This window comes from Diorhabda carinulata, chromosome 4 (genome assembly GCF_026250575.1).
Source record: "Diorhabda carinulata isolate Delta chromosome 4, icDioCari1.1, whole genome shotgun sequence".
Classification (NCBI taxonomy): domain Eukaryota; kingdom Metazoa; phylum Arthropoda; class Insecta; order Coleoptera; family Chrysomelidae; genus Diorhabda; species Diorhabda carinulata.
In genome coordinates this window covers 9,934,966-9,960,295 of record NC_079463.1, presented here as the reverse complement: position 1 = coordinate 9,960,295, position 25,330 = coordinate 9,934,966, and the positions used below count along the sequence as shown (strand labels likewise).

The window sequence follows — 25,330 nt, the reverse complement described above, 5'->3', positions numbered from 1 at the left end:
AAATATCTCTACAGATTTCAAGATGTCTAAAGTAATTTTCAAGCTGTTAATTTGTAGAGTGAAACACAAGAATCAATTTGTGTATCTTGACTATACTAATAAATAAAGCGACCATCCTGTATGTCTCTCTTAGCAAGCCTACGCTAATTAGACGTTGTCTGACCTAGTTAAATTTCTCGAATGTATATTATGAATGGACTCGATGAGTATAATTAAGGCATATCTGAAAGGTAATAAGAAGATTTGATAGAATAAATATCTGGAATTAATGTAGTAGGTGAACCTATTTAAAACCAGTTCAGAGTAGAACGAACACATAAAAATAGAAAAGTACAACTTGTTTTGACATTCAACCACGTGATAGTGAACAAGATTTTATGAAAAACAGTCAGAAAATCCAAGAAAAAATGTTTTTTTTATTTTGCAAACAGGTCGAATCTATCACTGAGTTAATTAGCGAAAGGAATTTGTGTTTAAATACAGTGGAACCTCTCTAACTCGAACCACCTTAACTCGAAAACCTCTCCAACTCGAAAAAAATGTTTGTCCCGTACGAAATCCTATCTAACTCGAAAAAATTCAATGTAAAATCACAACCTCTGTAACTCAAAGTCTGATCGACCGACAAAGTTCTTTATTTTCCAATATTTAGCCCTAATAGCCTCTTTAACTCGAGCGACGATCACAAGCCTCTGCAACTCGAAATGCGACAATGTAAAGGATAAATATATGAGTTGGCGTCGGTATTTACATTTCGACTACCGTCATGGCAGGTGCTAAGAGAAAACTAAAATGACTGAGCATTCCTGATAAAGTAAAGGTTATTGAAGCTGTGGATCGAAGTGAAAAGAATAAGCAAGTCATAGCAAAAGACTTTGGCATTTCTAGTAGCACATTGTCAATGATTTTGAAAAATAAAGACGAAATTTTATCTCGATTTTTACGAAGGTGACTGTAGTCGTAAAAGAAAGAGAGAGGCTGAACAGCCAAGTGTTGAAGAAACTACTTTGAAATGGTCTAAGCATGTCGGCGAAAATGCCAGAATTTAAGGACCAATCTTGCGCGAGAAAGCTGAAAAATATGCAAAAGATTTGGGCTGTGACAGTTTTAGAGCTAGTAACGGCTGGCTGCAGAAGTTTAAGCAGAGGCACGGCATTGTTTTTCGTAAAGTTTGCGGTGCCGATGTAAACAATGACACATGTGACGATTGGAAGCTAAAACTGCAAACCATAGTAAGAGAATATGACTTTGATGACATTTTCAATGCCGATGAGCTATAAGTAATAATAAGTATTCAGATTCACGTGCTCTTTTTATGTAATTTTAGGTTTATTTGACAAGTATCAACCTGACACCAAATTATCTTTTAAGACTGACTCATGTTTTGGTGGAAAACACAGCAAGGAAAGAGTTACAGTGCTATTAGCCGTCAATGCAAGTGGTACTGAAAAATTAAAGCCTTTTCTGATTGGCAAATCAGCAAAACCACGTTGCTTCCGAGAAGTGAAATCTTTATCAGTTGAATATAGACCCAATAACAAAGCATATATGACGATCGAATTGTTCAATGAATGGTTATTGTCTCTCAAAAAACAAATGAAGCAACAAAAGCGAAAAATTTTACTATTTATTAATAACTGCAGTGCTTACACTACATTGCCGCTGTACCACCAAATACAACTTCAAGACTGCAATCCCTTGATCAAGAAATTTCAAGTGCTTTTACCGAAAGGATGTTGTAAAAAAAATTATTTATGACATCGAATAAAAAGAAAAGTCAATTATTACACTTCTACAAGCAGCTAAGTTCATAGATAAATCATGGAAGAATATTAGTCAAAATACTATCGCCAACTGCTTCAAAAAGCAGGTTTTGCAGATGTCACCTCTTTAGAATTAGAATCTGGAACTGATTGTAATTCGAACATCCAGTAGCGATTGTCACCAGTTACTGCGCAGTTCAATATTCAACAACCTGTGACTTTCTATGAGTTTGTTAATTACAATGATGGTATTTCTGCGTACCGACTCTATACTAATTCTGACATTATTACAAGTGTACGAAATGAAGATTCTGATGACGAGACGAATTACCCACTAAACTCTGTGTCAAGTCATGATACGAAACGTGCCCTTGATAGAGAGATCAGAAGAAATTGGTGATAATATTTTTTTCATCTCTACATGGCATCGATAATATCATAGCTCTTCAATATCTCAAAGAAATATCAATTAATAATAAATTGTGTAAAATGTTTTGATCGGCAAGAATAAAATTCGTTAAAAAATGTTAACCTCTGTAACTCGAAGTAAATTTATTTCACCTCTTTATCTCCCTTACTCGAAATTCTTTTAACTCGAACTAGATTGCTTGTTCCTTGAGTTTCGAGTGAGAGACTGTATTTAAAAAGATTTTGTGTATTACAATTTTGGCCAAGTGTTTGTTCTATAGTTTAATTAAGGTTATTATCTTGTCTTGATTGTTGGAATTTTGGGCAATCAGTTATTAGTTGTATCTTGCATAGTTCAAATTGTGAGGGTTCACTTTTGGTAATTAAATAACTATGGGTAAGTTTAGTTTGGCCTATTCGTAACCTGGTGACTTTGACCAGGGTTTCACATCGTGTAGTTTCCATTTCGATGTTTGCCGCTCGTTTCGCCAAAATTTTTGCACTATTGATTTAATTAGTAATTGTATAACGTTGTAAACGTTTGCACTTCACTCGCGGTTTCACTAATCACTGATTGTCGAGCATTGTCGTCTGCTTTTCGTTTCATTTACTCACGCAATTATTTCTTTGTTGTGACTGTGATAATTCGATTTTAATTTGGAGTGCTATTGGGCGTGTGGGATAAAGTTGACTAATTATATGGATTGAGTTGAGAGATTCTGTTATTATGAGGGATCTTTCACTACTTTTTTTTTATGGTAATGAGTGCCTTCAAAATACTTCTCCGGTACAGACGCTGCTTATTTCAGGTAGTTTAAGTTAAGTGTGCTGTTTTGTACGTTGCGGCTACGCCTTCAGTGGTTTTGGATGTATCTAGTCTTCATACGAAAATTGATATGAATCTAATCTAACTTCCCCATTTTTTTGTTTCGTTGCATTAGTATTATAACGAGTAAGAACCGAAGGTAGATTGCATCGACTTCATGAGTTTATTACCATATAGTTGTTATTAGATGATTATTCTTTAAAACCACAGTAATTACTTTGTGCCACAATAAGAAGTAAAATAGATTTATTAGAAATAATCATCTATAGATAAATGAGGTTCCAAGGATTTCCCACGGTCTCTAACTCTGAACCTTTTTCTGTAAAATTACTTTTTAATGCATTAAATAGACGATTACTTGGTTATCCAAACGGGCACCACATCTCTACTATACTCATATTTATTGGAGAAAATATCATTTCTATTGTAAACAAAATACAACCAGTATCAATTTATGTGTAAATCGTATCGTCGTGTTACACGAAATATCATGTAATAAAACTGGTATACTTAACAAGAAATCCGCTCTACAATTTCTGTAATGTTCAGCATTTTTTTTCATAACAAACCAATTGAGATTGTTATTTACATAATAATTTGTTAATATTCAGTACGAAACTTTGCATTCATCGTGCATTTGCAGCGCTATCGAAAAAGATTAAAACGAAACATGTTCGTGCTTCAGTCAGTTTGTGTCTGTGTGAAGAAAACATGTGCTCGTCTAGTAGACGCGTTTTCAAAATGAATAACCGATATAAGTTCACGAAAGTTCAAGAAAGAGTTTTTTTTTGTTACTTCGTATCTGCCTACGAGCGATTACGAAATTATGATTACCAGACGAGGATTCGTTGAATGGCCCGCACGATCATGTCACCTGACAACCTGGGATTTTTTCCCGTGGTGCCTTTTCAAGGACTGCAAAATGACCACATGCCCTTACCAACCTCCGAACTGCAATTGAAGAAGAATTATAAATTTAATTCGGACAAAAATTGATTATCCTAACTCAATTTGTCAAAGAATGAGTTTTTCTTACTTCATTTAGACAAATTACCATTTTTATAAATTTCATTTGGACAAAAATAGCTTTTATGAATGTGATTCTAACAGTAATTAGTTTTTCCGGTTTCGAATTAGTCAGAAAATAGCTTTGCCAAATGTAATTTGGATGAAAATTGCTTGGCCAAATGTTATTTGGACAAAAAAACTGTTCTAATTTTATTTCGGTCAAAAAGCGGCTTATAATAAGATTCGTTTTCCTAATTTTATTTAAAAAAAAAACGATTTTCCTAATTGAATTTTCACAAAAATAACTCTAGTAATTCCAAGTTTTACAGTAATTGGTTAGTCCGAAATTAACTTTGTGATAAAATGGCTTTTCTAAAATGTAAGCTGGACATAAATACCTTTCCCAAATATAATACAACAAAAAACGTTTTTTAAAATTTTTAAGATTCAAGTTAGTGACAAAAAAACATCGCTAAATGTAATTTGTAAGAAAATTGCTTTATCAAATGTAAGATGGACAAAAATCAACTTTTCTATTTTTATTTTGGCCAAAAAACGATTTATATATAATCAGATTGGTTTTATTGAACAAAAAACAATTTTCACCGTATTGACTGTTCCGAAATTAATATTGTGTTAAAATGGCTTTTCCAAATGTAAGTTGGACATAAATAGCTTTCCCTAATATAATCCAACAAAAAACGTTTCCTAAAATTTTCCAGATTAAATTTTGTTCGATTTTTGAATAAAAATAGCTTTCCTTAGTTAGAAAATGGCTTTGTTTAATATAATTTGAATAAAAATTGTTTTATTAAAAGTAATTTGGACAAAGAATAATTTTTCTATTTTTCTTTTGCCACAAAACAACATAAAAATAATTAGATTGGTTTTTTCGAATTTTATATTGAATCATAAATATTTTCCAAATTCAATTTTTACAAAAATAACTCTCCTAATTCCAATTTTTACAGTAATTGGCTTTTCCCGAATTAATTTTGTGATAAAATGGTTTTCCCAAACCCGACCGACCCGAACAAAAATCACTTTTCTAAATCAAGTTTAAACAAGACATGACTTTTCCAATTTTCATTATTTCCATATTCCAAATCCAAATCGCTTTTCACAAATCTCTTTTTACAAAAAATAGTTAAAATTACCATGACACAGTTATCTGAATTATCATTTTTTTAGAATAACCTTTGATTTTGTTTTGTTTTGTTTGAAATATTACATTAAAGTAATTTAAGCTACAACCCATGCTTGCTTTTTTTGATTAACGCCTTATTTTGATAAAAAAAAAGTGGTACAATGGACCCACCCATTGATTTTCAACTTTTTGTACATTATTTTTATAATTATTATCTACTTTTTTAAAAGAATAATTTTATTTTTCTTCTGAATTTTCTCATCTCTTAAATTCTTATTTGTATGTACCCAAATTTTAAGGGAAAAACGCATATTCCAACACAGCTCTGGCAATAAATAAAATTCCCAAAACAAAAACAAATGAAATTAACTTTCGTGTACATCTGTCATAATACATCTGTATAAACGGAAGAATGCAATAAATGAAAGTGTTAAGAACATATGTTCGCTTCATTATCCTGTGTTTATGTCGAATTAACTGAAAAAAATTAGAAGCAATAACATACGGCCTTCTTAGTGCACTTAATTATGAAGTACACGTTATACATGGGGATATAGATAAAGTTCATCATTCATGTGCAATTCAATGCATATTATCAATTATTCAAAATAAATTCTTGAACGGTTTTTTTTTAATTTATCAACTTCGTCCTCATTAAATTCTTGGAAAACATATTTTTTATTTCCTTATTATTCTTGCCTTGCCTCTTATTGGGACACACTATACTTGTTACATATCCTTCAAAGTTTTCTCTTCATTCTTTTTGTTATTTCTCAGATTTATCTACTTTGTTATCCTTTTTGTTGGCTCAGTCTCGTTATATTCCATTGTACTGCTTTTTTCAAATAAATAGAGGGAGATTTTAGAATTTCACATGCCGGTTCTGTAAACAATAAGTGCGTTAAGTGAACGTTACTAAAATTAAAATCTTGAGACATGTGTAACCCAAATTAGTTTGCGCCCAGTCGTTCGGTTATTTTTGGACGACTGTATTTTGGAAAATAAAATTTTTCGTGAGATTGGAATACGAATACAAAAAAATTTGCATATCATCCTTAGAAATTTTAATAAAATATAAAAGCTGATAACAACAAAGGGAAAAATTTTTAAGATGAAGATATTAGACGAATAAAAACTGTTTAGAAATAGAAATACGAAGAAACTATCGAGCAAAAGCTGTTTGTAACGCAAATCAGAATTTGTATAAAATTGTTATGTGCCAACTGCACTCACTCTGTTCAATTAAACAGTGATTCGATTAGCTTCATTTTAAAATTTCGGAAAAATATTTCCAAAAATTTCCCAACCTTTGCAATAGTAGCTTTCAGCACGTCCACTCGGTAAGCATATAAACAAATTACATGTCGAAGGATACAATGTACTGTTACGAACAAGTTCGCAAATTGGTTGTCTAGGCCGGCCCTGTCCAGCTACTGTGGAATTTTAAAAATGCGGCGAATTCGCGCGGTGCTTTTTTTCGGGCGGCGTCTTTTTTATAAATGGCGGAATTCGTTTGATATTTATTTGTATATAATTTTTTTAGTTATTTTCTTTCTAGGAAAATCTATTTATTTCTTTTTGTTCTAGATTTTTGTAGAATTTTATTTAGGTATGTAAATGATTTGTCTCAATGTAGTGAGTTAGTTTTAAATAAATAGTCGTAGTGAAAAGAACGAATTAGTAAAAGTAATCGCAAAAATTTGTTAAGTGATATTTATAAGTAAATTATTATAAGTTAAATGTAGTGTGTAGTGTGTAAATAAATTAATAACATAGAAAGCAGTATTTATTAATTCACCCCACGAACAGAAACAGTGTAAATAAATGCGAAAAACGTTACAGTACATTGTAGAATTAAAAAAAAAGTTTGTAACTACTAAGCTAGAAACAAGCCTTAACTATATCGTAAAGTAAACCAAAAGTACATCTTTAGCTAATAATTTGGGATAAACGCAGTATAATCATAATATGGACATCATTATCATCATACCTATAATTATAATCTATTTTTTTTTAACCATAATCCTGTATTTCGTAATTAAACTTATATTACAAAACCCGCATTACTTAAACTGTACTTTGAGGTATAAATTATTCAGTGAATAAGGCGCTTGCTTCCTCGCATGCATCAAGAAAGTCTACGGGTGATTAATCAGCAAAGCCAGGTGGCTAATTTAGTTAGTGGTAATGTTAACCAACGTACACCTGCTTTTATCGAAGGAAATAATAAATTACTGTATAAAATAAAATTCTTTGATGCGTGTATTAACGCATGGATTACTTTAGAGAAAGAAACAGCCACCATTTATTCGAATTTATTATTCCTTAGTAGAGATAGAGTTCTGTACGTACTTTAAAAAGTCATTATAATATGTAATAGACAGTGTTTATGGGGTTTAGAGGTCCTCTGATTGCCTACCAAGCAATCTCACGGTATTCCCTTTTTGTACCAACACACCACGACGTAGTTCTTCGTCGAGGACGATATTCTACACGTTCTTTACAAATATATACCAGATTAAAAATATTGGGAATCAAAAATGTTTCATAATTCATTTTTCAGCATATTTTTTTGGAATATTCTAAGTAATTTAAAGTTTGAAAAAAAAACTGTTACACAAGATTTGAATAGTTCAATTTATTCTACAAACATATTTTATTAAAAAATAAAAAATGTCACTATATTCTGTTTTGTATCTTTATTGTGTTGGTTTTCACCATATTTGTGTGGAAAAACTGATGTTCGATAAGTCTAACAATTGAAGTATAATAAACTCAAAATGAATTTAGTCAGCTAGATTATCACTACGTAAAATTAGCGAAACGCATGCATGCATCCTTCATATATTTGACATTATTTTGCTTTTGGCGGGATATTCAGTCTCTGGTTAACTTCAAGTACGAGATTAATCGATTGTGAGACTCTTCTTCTTTCTCTTTTCTTAAAATTTAATCTTTTTTCTTCTACTATTCAGCCTCTTGAGAAATAGATGTCCAGTTTTCATGCCATCTCTTGGGAGGTCGGCCGGGATATTGTTATGAACAAGTTCGCGGTCCCTACGCCGATCCTGTCCAGCTACAATGCAATTTTAAAAACGATGAAGGCGTATATATTTTTCAAGTTTATTTACATTGTTTCTTTTGGAAAATTTCTAGAAAGGTCTATTTTATTTGTTTCTTTATGTTCTAGAAGTTTGAAGATTTCTATTTGAGGTATATAAATAAGTTTATTTAGCACAGTTGATCTCAGTATATAATAAATAGTTATAGCAAAGTAATCGAAGAATTTGAATAAATTATTTTGGGTAGTTAAGTGATAGTGATAAATTATTATATGTTAGTTAAGTGTAGTGTATAGTATTTAAATCAATAAAGAAGTAAAAGACAGGGCTTATTAATTAACTCCACGAATAGAAATCATATAAATAAATAAGAAAAATATTACAATATGGTTTTCCATCCTTTGTCCATTCAACCCATCGTTCTATCGACTTGATCTTTCCAATATCGTCGCTTCGGTTCTTATTTGATCTCTTAAGCTCATTCCTTCAATAGTTCTCAATGTATTCATCAGCTGCCCTCATCATGTTCGTCCCGCCAGATTCTTGAGTTTCGTACTTCTTGTAAGTTATTGGCCCTTGTGATCTATACTCCTAAGTATGTTCATTGCATACACTTGTGAATGGGGCTCTCGTTCACAGCTAGTTTACTTCTTGTAGGCTCTTTTACTGTTTTATCTACAGATATCTGCATATTGAGGTTTTCGGCCGTTGTTTGGAACCGATATAGCAAACGCTGTAGGTCATCCTCGTTATCGGTTATCAAGATTGCGTCGTCAGCATAGCATATCTTTTTCCTATTTTATATCCTCCAGAAACTTCTATTATTTTGAGACTTTATTTTCCTAATACCACTCGTACATATATTTCTGGCGCGTCTGTGCTAGTATTTTTGAAGCTTTTCTCACATATAGAAAGTGGCAAGTTTTCAAATAGTTATACCGTATATTAAAAACTAATATATTAAATCTAGTTCAATATTTACTTCTATTTACCTTGGCATTAGTAATTCTGAATCGAATCACCATTTAAGTATTTTCTGTTCATTATAGTATATGGAATCTTATCCACGTCTCTAGGCCAATGTCATGATCACCAATTATATCATAATATTCATTTTTTATAAACATGACATAATTTTTTATTGTTTATATACGAAATAGGAGAACTAGATTTTTATTTTTAGCTCTAGAGAAAGTTTGTAACATAATATTAACATTCACTGATATATTACATTTATTTCTTTCAGTTACTATACAAGGATGGTTCCAGAAGTACCTGGCCCAACAAAGAAATCACAGAAATTTTGGAAAAAATATGTTTATTTTTCAACGTTTTCAACAGTTTCAGTTGCATACACTTTTCCCAGCGATGTTCAATAAGTTCGATACCGTTTTTTAATAAGTTTTTAATTGTCAAGTTCCTCAAAATAGCCATTAACTTCCGACATCACCTCTTCATTGTTTTCCATTTTTCCAAATCTGGGAACATAAAATAATCCGAAGAGTCTAAATCTGGCCAATAGGGTGTATAAGGTAGTAATTCAAACTTCATTTTATTAATTTTGGCCATTCCAATAACGGATGTGTAAGCTGGTGCATTTTATTGATGAAATAACATTTCCTACTATGCCAAATTCGTCCGTTTTTGCTAGATTTCTTCGCTCAAACGTTGCAATAAGTTTACATAATACTTGCTGTTGATAGTTTTTCTTTTTTCAAGATAGTTAATGAAAATTATCCCACGCGGATACTAACAAACCAACGTCATGTCCTTGCCTGCATTCTTTGGAGTTGTTTAACTTTTTCAGTCCATTGTTTTGCTTCGGGTGTGAAGTGATGGAACCGCGTTTCATCCATGGTTATGAAACGGCGCAAAAATTCCACTTAATTTCTGTGCAACATTGCCAAACACTCGATGTATTCATTTTCAGGACACTGCTTTTCTTCCATTGTGAGCAAACGCGGCACCCATCTTCGCACAGCTTTCTCATGTCCAAATTTTCAGTTAATATGCGATGTATCGCACTTTTTGGAATTCGACGATCATCCACTACCGCTTTGTGGATTTTCTGGAGGCGTCACCTCAACCTCGACCAATTTTTTCCATGTTTACATATTTACTGAAAACTTTCAACTATTAATGGTTGTCACACAAATACTAAACACCGTGGCGTCTTTAAGCGTATATGGTGGTATGTTTCAAGCATTATTATTATCGCATTTCTAGGATAGGACAGGTACTTCTGGGACCTTGCTTGTACACAATCGTAGATCATATTTTACGAAAATCAATCATTTACAAGGGAAAAAATATTTAGAGGTCTAATTTATAGTGAAGTATTTCAGAGGCATAAAGCAATCAATTAACCTTTGCTACGACTATATCCTCAGGAAAGTTGAGAAAATGGTACTGGAAACTTATTGTATCGACATCTGAGGGATAGTTGAGTCTCAGCAATGGCTTCCAGAGGCGTCAACGTGAAGTACTTCAATTCTCTATTAAGATCAATATTTTTGCATGCATTCTTGCAATAGTCGAAGCATTTTTTCCATTCCGATTGAGGTGCCACCAAAACATGTGATTTGAACGCATCAACCACTTCTTCTGGTGTAGAAAAATGTTGACCACGCAATTTATTTGTGATCTACGGAAATAAGAACAAATCATTGGATTCCAAATAATAACTGTACGGCGGATGACCCACCAATTCGATATTTTGTTGATGTACCAGATGTACCAGAATTGACCCGTTCAACAGGCGACCATTTGCTTCGAAGTGCTTCGAGCGCAAACAACTTTTGCTGGGTTTAGCTCGTGTTGAAAGATCCATACAGTCGATTGTTGTTTAGTTTCAAGTTCATAGGCATAGATCCATTATCTTTTTTTTTGTAGTATTCTACTAGAACAAATCTTTTTAACAGCCAAATATTCATGCAATATCGAATGTATGCGAGTGGAATTCACAGTGGCTCATCACCAAAAGTCGAATCGGAACACTGCTGTTGGTTTAATCCACGTCGAAAGTCGAAGAAAATCATGACACGAAAATATTGGCGATTCAATTTCATTTTTTGACCAAGATGTCAAGTTTCAAGTATCTGTAAATGTCGAATTTTATGAAGGTAATGTCAAATTTGACATATGCACATCAGCGCTGCCATATCTCAAAACCTTGTACACATAATAAAATAAGAAACCACAATAGAGTTTTGTAAATATTTATTTCCATAGAAATTATTATTATTTATAAAATACAAAAATCATAACTAACTTGGATTAGTTTTGTGTAGTTTATATCTTTTATTTACATAATATATCGCTTTCCAAATTTAGTTCACGTTAATATTTCTAGAACAACATGTGCTCACTCTGGTTTGAAATCTTCCATCCCACTCGAATTTTCATCGTTGATAATTTCATATTTATTAACCTTCTTTAAACGATAAGTTTTCAACAGGAACTTCATTATAAGAAAAGTCCAAAAGATATTAAGTCCAAACAACACTAATAAGCATCCGTTGAATAGTATATATATTTTATGCTCTGTTAGTACTCCACTAGGATCTTTTAAACAATTCCTCATAATCCAAAATGGGAATATACCCAATCTAGTGATCACCCACACGACACAAAACATTCCCATGTAAATGGCGGAGAGTAAATCAAGTTTTAAGTAGCTAGAAATTTTCCCACCTTCTAAAAATACGTCGTTTATATCGTGTGTTACTAAAAGCAACGTACCGATTCTAGACAGATTGAAAATCCAACTAGATGATATTAATACAAAACACAAAACGTGATGTATAAACATTTCTATAAAATGTTTTTTGCGAACGTAGTATATGTCAAATATCAACAACGACACGTAAAAACTTAATGACAGTCCTCCGTACCACCAAACATCAATAGTTATCACTTGATTATCGTGATCTATCCATGATTCGTTTATGTTCCAGAACCACGGTTTGTACCATAAAACTTTCAATCCGAAAATCCATATGAATAAGTAGAAAGAATACAGCCAACAACTTTCACAAAATTTGTCCAATTTGGATAGTTTATTGAGGGATTTATCGTTCCAACATTTGCTTTCGGATATTCGTGGTGGTTTATTCTTTCTTTCTTTTATTCCTAGGTATGTTCCTATTGGTTTGAATATGTAATTGTGGAATAAATATCGAATAATGAAAAGGATCACACCTCCTGGAATAAAGAGCAATAATACAACTGCGTTTCGGTTTTCTAACGTAGTTTGACTAATCATTGTCACAAACGAACTGTTGAAAATCAAAGTGGACCTAAAAATGTAAAAGAATAAAATAAAGAAAAATTTTTCATAGTTTTTGGAACAAAAAAGTATAGTCTAGTTCATTTATAATACCGAATGTTCTCTTTAGATCGTGTATTTCACTCCTTCATCTTCTCTATTCGTTTCGAATCAGGAAAATCATGTTGTCCGTTCGGTTTGGCTCATTTTGTGATGATTGAGATTAAGATTAAGATTTTGACATCCGTTTTTAAAATCGCCGTCATTTTCATCACGCCTATATCAGATTTGCAAAAACGCAAGGTCATTAAATGGGCCATGCATTTCTTTCTACGACAGCCGTTCACCAGCAATCGCGTTAGCTTTGTATAATTTGTGTCCAATCTGTAACTTTGGACGTGGTCAAAGCCACGTTAAGAGAAATTTACTTTTAATTAAAAACCACCGTCAAAATCCGGAAAAAGTGACAGACGAAATTATAAAGGAAACTGCTGTTGTTGAAGAGAAAGTCGGACCAGAGGAGGACATTACATCAACGTCATAAAAACGATCATCCAGCTGAAAGTCCTTCAGAATATTGGAAGAGGGCTTTAATAATAACATACTTGGATTCAATTATCACCTCCCTTGAAGTACGTTTTGCTGAAGAAAACTCGCCATCATTCGTATCATCTAAGACCCGGCGCAGATGCAAAAGATGACAACTAAAAATCTGTGGTACGATCTAACAGTTGTTGATGTCCTAAAAGAAAAAAATTCCTTCTTTCCCTGAACGGAAAAAGCATTAAAAATTTTGATCGCTTTACCTTGCACGACTTGTACAGTAGAGCGATCCTTTAGCAGCCTCAGAAGACTAAAAACATGACTGAGAAGCACTATTGCAGAAGATCGCTTTAATGGTCTGGCCATGATGATTGTACACAGAGCTATAATAAATAACTTTAATGATAAAGTGGTTGAGAGCTTTGCAAAAAATCTCCGCAGGATATGTTTTAATTAAATATTATTTTTGTTAAAATAAATAATTATTACTATGTTTAAAAGTTTGATTTAGTTATTGTGCTGTCGAGGGCTTGTGAAGTTTTATAAATTGATATTAGAACCGTTCTTATCACAATCGTCATCGAGGCAAAGACTTCCAAAGTGTAACGCTTCATGCTCTCGACTGTAGCAGGCGTTCGTATTTTTTATCCTCCATAATAATGCTCCATTACCCCCCCCCCCCTTAGTCATAAGCTGGTGACGCCCTTGGATGGAATGTTTTTAATAAGGGTAGTTTCGTGTGGGAGAGCTTTGATATGGAGTAAAACTGAAAATGAACTATATAAAGCGAAGGACGAGGCCAGTATTAATTCTCTATCGTCGACCATTTAGCTGATGTACCATTTTACAGAAAAGTATCCATCTATTGTTCCATACTGATATCATTTTTTTTCCTTCTGTTTCTCCTGCAGTTCTTGGCTTACTTTATCCTTGTCTGAGGAACAAACTTCGTAGGTGTTTTTTGAGTAGATCTGTTGACTACATTAAACATATTCGTCATCTTTTATTAAACTTGAAGACATCAGCTACTTTAATGGAAATATGTGTACTCAAGAGAACAATTTGGAAGCTGCTATAAAATTAGATAGTGATAATTATTTTACTTACATGAATTAAATGAAGTTATTCAATTTCTTTTTAGTATTTTTATTCTTCTAGCACGTAAGTCAGTAGACATAATTTTTAACCTTATCCCAAAAAACAATCTAATTCCGTCTTAACGACATAGAAATAAATGAATCTATTGTTTTAGTATAATAAAACTTTAGTATTATCGTTATTTCTAAATAATTGTTAAATCTATACACAGATTGTCCTCATTCTAGAATTTGCTACTATTATTTTACCCAAATTACGGAGGCTGCTACTTAAATTATGAGATATGGCAACATTGATGTGAATATATCTGACATTGCTATCAGCTCTGACATTCTTAATGGACGTGGATTAAATCAACTGCATTGTGCAGATTAACTCGCTACGACTTTTGGTAATGAAACACCATCTTGAGCCACCGTTTTTCGCTGGTTTTCAAAATTCAATCGTGGTTATACTTTGCTATTGAATATAGGTCGTCCGAAATCGGTTTTTGTGCCAGAAAATATCGATGCTGAGCGTAAACTGTGGCATACAATAGCTCAAAGGAGCTTGTGTCTCTTGGTTCAAAGAAATGCTGTAAAAGTTCAATCGCTGTGCTTCAAAAGACGTCTATAAGACCGTGACATTCGACAAATCATGGATCTTATGAACCTGGAACAAAACAACACTCGACCGTATGGGTCTTTCAAGACGAGCTAAATTCAACAAAAGTTGTTCCTGCACGAAACACTTCGATGCAAATGGTTTCCAGTTAATTCGGAATAACTGGACATGTCGTCGCCGTTCCATTAGAGCAATGTAGAATGGTCAATTCTGAATGGTACACCATCATATGTTTGCCAAAAGTGTTTGAACAAATCAGGGAAACCAATCGCAGAAGACGAATAATTCTCCACCATAAAAATGCTAGTTATCACACATCAGTTCAAACAAAAATGTTTTTGAACAGTCAAAACATAGAATTGATGGGATACCCGCCGTACAGTTCTGGATTGATTCCTTCTTATCTCCGCAGATCAAATAGCGTGGTTAACATCTGAAGAAACGCTGATGTGTTCAAGTCACATGCTTTGGAGGTACCTCAATCGAAATGGAAAAAAATATTTCGACAATTAGTTTAAACGCATATTATGGTGTATTAATCTTAATGGAGAATATTTTAAAAAACAATTAAGCCATATTCAATCATAAATATTTGTGTTCAATTGCCAATCTTGAAACAGTTTACCTGAAGACGATAACTTGGTTATCGAAACGTGTATCATCACTTATAATGAGTTAATAAGATTAGTAGGAGGTGATTTCAGTTACTGAATTAGTTCTGCAACGCCACCTAATGAGAATAAAAGTAGTTATTTTCATGTAAGAATTATATTTGAAAGTTTTATACTAGTTTCTTTTGTGAATATTTTATTATTTTTGTTATAAAATGATATCAACATAAACCGCTGAAACAAGAGTTTTTAAACTGGTTTTTCGTGCAAAATCAATTGCAAATTTTAACAAAATGTAAATGTGAATGTCCAGCCGAGTTGACTCTGTACTCTTAATGTAAATATCGCATTCTACATCAATGGAAGGTGTAGTTTTAGTGTGTTGATATCACGGATGTGTAATTTTATTCCTTTTTTGTCACTGAAAACAGGGTTTCGAGTTTATTAACCTTTTTTCGTGGTTCAAGTTCAAACATCGCTATCACTATATCCAATAATTTGATCATAACATCAGTTAACTGACTTATAAATTGGAATTCGTAAATAAAATTGGAATAATATTTTCGCATTACGAATAGAAAATACTAAAAAAATTATGTGCGTATGTAAAAACTAGTTCTATACACATTCGTAGTTGAGTATGTACGAACTACATGGATTCCATTCTCAGTCGTTTTCTTACTTTGAAAATTGTTTTAAATGAAAATTTTTGTTCCCATCTTTACAAGCACCATTTTAAATTCTTAAAACTGTTTAAATATCTTCTATCCAAGTATTTCTTTCTATAAATTATCTAGACGCTACAATGGATGATGTATGGCGATAAAGGAAGTTCCGATTCAACTTCGAAGTTATGCTCAACTAACCATGACAGCATGGTTAACTCTATCCATTCTTTTCGTCCATTGTTACAAGTGTCTATGTACTAAGAGAATATAGTTTCAGATAGATTTAATAATCAATAATTTAATTGAAATACACACATAATTACTTTCTGAATTAATTGACTAATAATTTATGAATATACCATTCTGACTGCAAACCTACAGTAAGTTGAGAAAGCTGTAAATTATAAATAGTAAACTCAGTAGTAATTTCAGATTACGCAAAAGATTTACTAGAGATGTTATATAATGAAACTCAAGTGAGTCAAGATATCTAAATAATCGTGATAGAGTCCTAGAGAAATATAGTTTGATTCTACCATCTCTTTAAAGGAATCATTTAGTGGTTAAGAATGTTCTGGGAAACTAGTTCCTATTCTATGAATGCAGAATTCTATGTATAATATGTGATACATTTCGCGTCATAAGAATGTGGGGACAAAAAATCCATTTTACATTTTTAGACAGTTTAGCATGTAAAATTGTTTCTCGTAATTGTCAATCTCCCAAGTATGAACATTACGTCTCTGTTAGAAGTTTAGTTTCAAGTATGGAAAATATTAAAGAAAACGAACAACGTCAAAATCAAGATCTCAAGCAAATTTTGTGAGGAGTAGCCAAACGAACAAATTACCTCGGTGTGTTAAGACAAAAAATAATGTCAAGTTGTAGCGACCTAGTTCAAAAAGACAGTTATCATTTTATACAGATTTTTGTAAATTAATAAATGTTATAAGAAAAAACTACTGTTTGCAAATAGATATACGAAACATATCCTTAACAGGCTATGGGCCCAGGGGCTGAGATCTAAAGGGTATTTCTTACTTCTGATATATGTACTATTAACGAGAACACCAGTTGCATGTTATTGTTTTTTTTGTGATGCAGATTTTTCAGTTTACAATTCAAGGAAGTTTGTAGAGATCAGAAGCTCATTGAGGTCTTTGGGGGAAGAAATAAGTGACAAGATGGTTATGTCAAAAGTGTTGATGTCTCTACTAGAAAGTATGGAGCTTTTCGTGACAGCTTGCGAGTCAACTGATCTGATGTCGAGGTTAATGCTCGAGGAAGAACGAACTAAGAATAGTGGAGAAGAAATAGCGTTAGCAACTCAAAGAATTCGTAGTATTAGTCAGAATAACACGAGAAGTGACTATAATAGAAATGAAGATATTAAATGCTTTGAGTGTGAAGGACCTCATTAGAGAACAGACTGCCTACAAGTAAGGAAAAATTGTTTCATTTTGTAGAATACCCATAAGGCAAAATGTTGTAGGTTCAAAAAGCAAAAAAATGAAGAAATATCTACTGGTACTATTGCTGAACAAGCATTGATAGATGAATCCATATCAAACTGTACAAAATTAATGGATATGATAGATGAAGAAAACCTGAAAAAATGCATGGTGGATGAATTGGGGTAATTCAGAGCACATGTGTTGTAGGTACTTTGCAGATGTTGGCATGGAACAAAAAAGAGCGGATCAGAATGGATTTAGATAGAACGAAACAAAATTTCAATGTCAATATTTTATTACTCAACATAATCTCCTCTTAATTGGATACATTTATTACAACGAACCACGAATTTTTTGCATGGCAACATGAGATTTGTGTGCAGGGGCGTTGTCCTGCATAAACAAAATACTTTTGGATAGCTTTCCACGTCTTTTTTCTTTATTTTTTTCCCGTAGTGGGTTCAGTAATGTCGAATAGTAATTGTTCTACCCTTATCTAAAAAATCAATCTTGATTACTCCATGGCAATCCCAAAAAACTGAAGCAAGAACTTTTCCACCAGATTTTTGGTCACGAAACTTCTTAGGTCCTGGAAAACCAGAGTGTTGCCATTCCATTGATTGTTGCTTTGTTTCTGGATCGTAGAAATGTACCCAAGTCTCATACATAGTAACAATTCGAAGAAGCGTCCCTGCACGCTTTTGGTCAACATTCAAACTTTTGGAGATCCATTTTGCAGCAATGTTTCTCATGTCCAAATTAACGTGAACTATATGATGAACGCATTCGTATGAAATATTCAGTGCTTCAGATATCCGTTTTAGCCCAATTCGACGGTCTGATAAAATCATGTCATGAACTGCATCGATATTTTCGGGCACTGACACAGAAGCTGGCCTTCCGATCGGTCAATGGAAAATTTACCTCTTTTGAAGCTTGCAGCCAATTTTTCACGGTCGCATACGAAGGACATTGATAACCAAGGGTATTAAGCATATCTTCGTAAATCTGCTTACCTCTTAACCTTTTTAAATACAGATACTTGATGATAGCTCGATACTCCAATATTTCGATTTTCACTATTTCGGTGGACATCTTTTTCTTTGGTTTACTTGTTTGACGTCAAACTTTACACTAACACTTCAAATAAGTTATTGTTCGTTGCTATGGTAACGCAATATTTTGTTTATGCATGGAACTGGTCTAGGCTAACCAGATATCAATACATCCTCGTACTGTACATACCAGAGTTGACTGTAAAGTAGTTTTCGTTAAGCAAAGCAATGGACAGAAATCTAGAAATGTACTCAAACAAAAATGAGTGTCAACTGGTTGACACCACAACAGGCAAATGTAAAGAATTGGCAAACAGGCAAGGAAACTTATATTGAAAGCTGTTTAAAACTCAGAGCTTCCGACAGCATAAAAAGTCATCTCATATAAATTAAGGTCAAGTTAGGAAGGTACTGAAAAACGGTGGAATAAAGTAAGAAAAAGTAAGTAAACCCTTGTGGAGAGATTGTTATGCAAAAAAAGAGGAAACAGTAATATCTCTAGAATTCGAAGAAAAAGAAACATTAAATAACAGTCTACCTGATAGGATTTAATAAAGAAAATCAAAATTTAGATAATGAAGCTGATTCAGCTAGATAAAATAGAAATTTTGAGGTTGAAAACGAGGTAGATGTTGGTAACATCATGGAGCTTGTCAGAACAGGAAAAATAAAAATTAAACAGCCATCATGGCTGAAAGATTATGAACTTAAATCAGACACAAGGCACTCACTCTTTTTCAAATTTACTACGAGTTCGATACTACCGATTAAAGAAATCGCAGACGTCGTAATATGAGTAGGAGGACACGTAGTAGACGAAGAGGAAAAAGGCGAAGTGATTCTTTGATTGATAAAGAAATAACCGTTGAATTGATGGATCGAAGTAGGAGGAGGCACCGGAAGGCAACAAGGTGAAGAAAGATTCTGGAAAAATTAGGAAAGCGACATCAGAAGAGAAGCCAAAATCTGCTAAAAGGGGAAATGGTGAAAGAAATACACTCAAAAAACGAGATGTAGTTGCAGAACCAGAAGAAAATCGAGTCAACGAGATCGTTCGTCACATTTCGGAAGTGAATAAAAGATTAATTAAATTTGAAAAATTCAGAAGCGGTTTAGGATTAACTCTTTAATGATTTATTAAGTAAGAAGTTATTTTTTTTTGCAAAAATTAGTAGATTATTATAATTTTTCAATTTCATGGAAGCGCTAAATTTTATATTAATTGGAAATAAATATTTTATGGTGTAATGTAACAAAAATTTCCTGTTTTTTAACAATCTTGTTCATTCTGATCAATTGTTAATATACGTATGCATTGTGACAACCCACGCACGTGCTTTTTTTTTCAATATGTAATCAGCTAATACTCCCCATCCCTTATAATGATGATTCACATACGTTCTAACCCCCAAAAATACTTTGATGTCTCTAGCTAGTGACATCACCGCTTATCCTGGTGCATTGGAGCACGGATTCTTTTGTTACGATCGAACTTTCGTGGTAAGGAGGATTTTTAGGGGTTTAACATCACACTGACATTAGGGCGTGAGCGTGTATTTGTAGACATTTTGGATTATGTGTGACTGATAAGTGAAATGCTGAAGAGATATTAGTTTGTACAGGATGCTGCTCTAAATGTTTGATATCAAGCGATTTAAATTCAAAAATGGATGACAATAAAACTATAGTATAAAGAAATTTACACAAGTTTTACATATCATCATCGCTTAAAACTGAAAGAGAGTAGTTAACACCCTGCAGCTGTTGTTAATTATAGAACCAACCTTGAAGAAACAACGTGCATTTAGATTTATATACAATATCTGTTAAATTGACATCATAGTACATTATGGAATATAAAAGATAGGTTGCAATTATTAGAAATAATTGACAATAGCCAATTTTACAACAATACGACCAAAGATAATATCGACGCGACGGTACGTAGTTATTTCTGAAAACCAAACAATAGGTAGAAAAAAACAAGCGGTTCTTTGAAAAAAAAAGCAGTTACTGTAATTGATTATTGTATCATTGTTGCGTAAAAGATTGCGACAGAAGTGTTAATCTATAGGCAATTAGAAACTTTACGCATTTTATTTATACGAAAAAGAACAAAAAGTGGAAATCTTGATTCGAGTATTGGTGGTGGTATTCCGAAAACCACTAATTTGAGGTTATATTTTAGTGAAGAAAGTTGTGTTTGTCGATGTTTTTGTTAAATATTACGAGCGTTTAGAAGTACGTGGAATTTTCCAAAGGAATACACCACGAGATATTTTTTGTGTGTCTTTAGACTTATCCCCACTTTTTGAACATCTTCACCAAAACTTGACCGATATTTTTGGGTGACATGCATAATTCACTGCTATTCCATCGAATATCACCTTCAATCCATTCTTTGATGGTAATAAAATGCTTAATGTAGGAACGTAAATCTACCAGTTCTTTGAAAATACAAAACAGGTGAGGCGTACGTATAAATATAAAATTATTATTGTTTTAGTGACCCACAATTTGTAACACCGCTCTAAAGACAAACAGTTTATTTTGAAATTAATGTGGCGGTGCAACGAATAAACAAATATGTTGCCAACAATTCCTGAATATAAACAAAACATTACATAATAAATTTTAGTAAAAAATGAGAATATAAACTATTTCCATCCCAGTTTCTAGATTTTCTTGGAAATGCCGTTAGAACAACCACGATATTGCACATAAAATGATACTTAATTATCCAGATCTGATAGACTACAATTTATACCATGTCTTTCAAATTGTAGTCTCTCTAACACATAATGACATTTTTTTTGTCTTCTCCGTTATTTCCCCTTTTAATTTCAAGCTCCTTGTCGGCCATAGCTTTCTTTAATTCTAGACCTATACCTGCTATCTATCTATCTATCATCATCATCATTAAAGCTAACGCAAGAACCTGTACTAGGCATTTCTGGACTAAAATGCAAGCTCTTCGTACCTTTAGGAACAGCACTCGCCATTTTTCAGGTATAGATGCAATAAACAAATGCTCAGGAGTGTTTAGATAGAAACCTCTCTAAAAAGCACATATACTTCTCTCAGATAGCCAAGCGGCCTTGAAGGTCCTGAAACCTATTAAGTGCACGTCCAAACTAGTGTGGAATGTAAACAAACTTTAAAAGCACTAGATAATAAAAACAAAGTAATTCTGATGTGGCTTTTAGACCACCAGGGTATACCAGGAAATGAGGAAGCAAACCTCCTTGTAAAAATAGGAGCAACGACTCCATACCTTGGACCAGAGCCCTACAATCTTACTGGAGAAACATTCTTGGCCTAAGACTATTCCAAAGATTCATAACCATATCAGCTAAGAAGTCTGAAAAACTTCTCGTGATGAGCAGAAACGACATAAAATTGATGGTCGGTCTTCTGATAGGTCACTGCACCGTCAAATACTAACTTAAAAGATGGACATGGTAAAGGACGACAATTGTAGATTCTGAAGATCAAGCCATGAGAACAACGGAGCATCTACCTTGTTAATGTCCTGCACATTTCATTAAAGGCTCAAATACCTTCAAGTAGTAGTACACTAGGGAAATGGGACACAAAACCCTTCAAAAATAATATCCTTTGGGGGGAGTCTATGTATTTTATATAATATATTTTACGTATAGGATTGTCGTCTACGTCTTCTCATTGGAGGCTACCACTCTAGAATCCATTTTGGCCACCTATATTCTTACATCCCGAGCTTAGAAACTTCCTTTTCATTATTATAAATAAGAATAAGAGAAAATATCTGATTCAATTACGTATCATTAGGTCTTTTTGTCTGCCGAAACAACCGCTAAACTCAGATAAAAATCGTGATTACCTACTACAAAGAACAATGAGTAATCAAGTTCGATGAAAAGTCCCAAACAGGCTACACCTCAACACAATCAACTATATTTCAATCAAGTTGAGAGAGGTACGAAGAAAAAATCATTAACGTTAGTAATAAATAAATCAATATAGAGTTATTGCTAGATTACAAGCGGCCCTGAAGTTGCACTATGCCTCTCCTTCATTTCTTTTTTTAATGAACACAGGCACGTACTCACTGAAAAAAAGGACTTTATAGTATCATTAGCCAGTTTCGTTACATCAAAATTTACAGTTTTCTTTAAGTATTAAAAAAACTGTTTATTATAGTATTCTTGTAAGAATCACCAGGATTAGATATCCTTTTCAGTTTATTAAACTATAAAATTGTATCTTCAGTTTATTCTAATTATAATATTTTTTTTCTTGGAATATAAAGGACGTAGTCTTAATATATGATTATGAATTTTAAATATGATTTATTCTTTGAAATTCCCATCTGAAGAAATGGAATTACACTTCTGTCGGGCTATAATAACTAATTTATAATCTATCCGCAATTTTTTAAACGTGAAAGGTGTTATTACGTCCCTGTAAATCAAAATAAATAGGTTCGTAGGCGGCGCGAATCTAAAGTGCTCTATGATCTCCATAAACACCCACATCAATATATTCTAGCCTCTAATTATCCATGGAGTAACCCATCAAACATAACAACGAAGTACACTTTAACAAGGAAGTATGGTGTTGTTAAATATGTGACGTTATGTCAATAGACAATGAAGATGAAGAGTTAAAAATTGCACTCGATGTACCATCAGATATACCATTGTTTTCATAATTCCATGGATGTATATAATATATATTATGAAACATAAAAATTCTGGATAAAGAAGAATGACTTCACAAAGAAGAAAAGAAAAATACTTTCTTATCAGATATTGACAGATTGTATTATTTAAAATCAAATTTGTACAAGGAAACACGACATTTTTTCTTTTTATTTATATAAGTCCCAAACTACATTTTTTGGAAAAACAACGCCAAACTGAGAGTGACAATTCGCGGCGAGAATCAGTACCAGGACACTTCTTCCCAAGTCTCAAAATGTACTTCTTATAACAAATAACATATGGTTTTAATTCATTTATGTTATTTAAACGTTCCTTGTATGTTTATGAGATATTGCGCAATTTTCTTAGAACAAACCCTCTTATTATCATCAAGAGACGGCATTGTAGTCGTAAAGATATAACTTGCAATTAAATCAAATTGAAATAATTGACGTTACTGAATCCCGGCCTTTATGACTTCTGTAAATATACCTAGTTAATTATAGAGATTGGTATGACAGTGCAAAGATAATTGAACTTAATTGGAAAGTTCTTTCAGCATTCATGCTATTAATTAACTGAATATGTAATGGAAGTTGATTTGGAATTTATCAGAAAATTCACTAAAATAGATGAATCAATAATGAATATTTTTCTTCACTTTTCTCGCGACAGATTTTTATTTGTATCGAAATAAAGGATTTCTAATATTCACCTCTGATATAATTTCAAAAATCAATATTTCGAAAATGTAAACTGCCGTTCTTTAAACTACTTTCCTGGCTAATGCCTCCATCGATTTGCACGCTCTTCAATTCAAAACCACCGAAAATCTTAATTAATTATTTCCCAGACGATGAATACATAAGTATTGGGAAAATATATCAAAGTTAGTCCACTTTGGTTTTTCACTGCCACGTTCCCAATAACAAACCGCTTATATATATATATATATATTTCTTCAATTTCTTATATGTTTATGTTTTAAATGTTTGAAATTAAATTGATAATAATAAGATAAATAAAAGTTAACGTTTCAAAATATTTGATAGAGACTTAAAGAAAGGTCGAAACTTTTTTTATTAAAAAAACTAATTTTGAAACAGGAGGGGCCTAAAATCAATAACATTATATACCAAGGTGGATAGTCTTTGCTGACTAGTTAGAACAAAAATTGCTTGCAGCAAATTCTGGGCAATAAGAACTCTTTATTGAACTAAAAATCCAAGCAAAATATTAAGGAATTGGGTTTAACATTGACTGTGCATATTATAATTAATATTTTATATGTATTTTTATATAAGTAAAAATTCTTGAATACGTAAAAATATTTAAAATATGTAATTGAAATTGATTTAATCGTCAAGTAATGCACAAATTTTCATAAAATACCATGTGAGAAATAAGTAGTTTTTAATGAATTTCATTTAAATATGAAGGGGTACATAATATTTTTAAAATGAATCTAACCATATAATGCTAAATATAAAAACAATCAAAATTTCTCATTCAAACTTAACAGACAGACATATATAATTGTTTTTGTGACGCAATCAGCTTCATTATTTATAATAGAGGGATTCAGGAACCAAACTTTTTCAAAAGACAAAAACAAGAGAGCTTCTTTAACATTCTTTCCTCTTTTATATGTTCGTCTATTTTCCCAGTTCTTACTATTTCATGTTTTATAGAAACCATAGATATTAACACAATCATAAATTTTCCAGTTTTTCTTTTCAGTAAACTCGTTTTAATTATTTTCTTTAAAATTATTAACTATTGCCTTACTCTATAACAAATTCTGTCAAAAATCGGTTAAACATAGGAAAAGTCCAATTTTTGTTTTTAGTTTATGTTAATTTAACATGCGACTTTGAAAATAATTTTTATTATTATATCAAGATGAAGTCTCTCACCTTTCCGTTTCCTTGGTCTTCCTTTTTTTCCTCCCTGTTTTATGTTCATCATTGTTTCTGTTGTTCTAAAATTTTCTGTATGTGACCCAGCCACTTCCCCCTTTTTATCCCCTAGTATCTTCTTGAGTATTTTCCTTTCCTATATATCTAACTTCTCTTCTGCTTTGTTAATAATCCACGTTTCGCTTCCTTAACTCACTGTTGGTCTTATTATTG

General features: G+C 32.5%; 2 protein-coding genes across 5 annotated transcripts in view; one reads left to right on the top strand and one right to left on the bottom strand.

The window, feature by feature from the left end:
- The window catches only part of LOC130892214 (uncharacterized), a 222,824-nt gene that overhangs the window by 17,767 nt on the left and 179,727 nt on the right, over window positions 1-25,330 (top strand). The gene's annotated exons all lie outside the window — the stretch shown is intronic.
- LOC130892215 (ceramide synthase 6-like) lies at window positions 11,419-14,248 on the bottom strand. Its single transcript, XM_057797458.1, has 2 exons — window positions 14,132-14,248; window positions 11,419-12,512 (listed from the first exon to the last, which is right to left on the bottom strand). Coding segments are annotated over exons 1-2 (936 nt in total). The 5' UTR covers window positions 14,134-14,248; the 3' UTR covers window positions 11,419-11,578.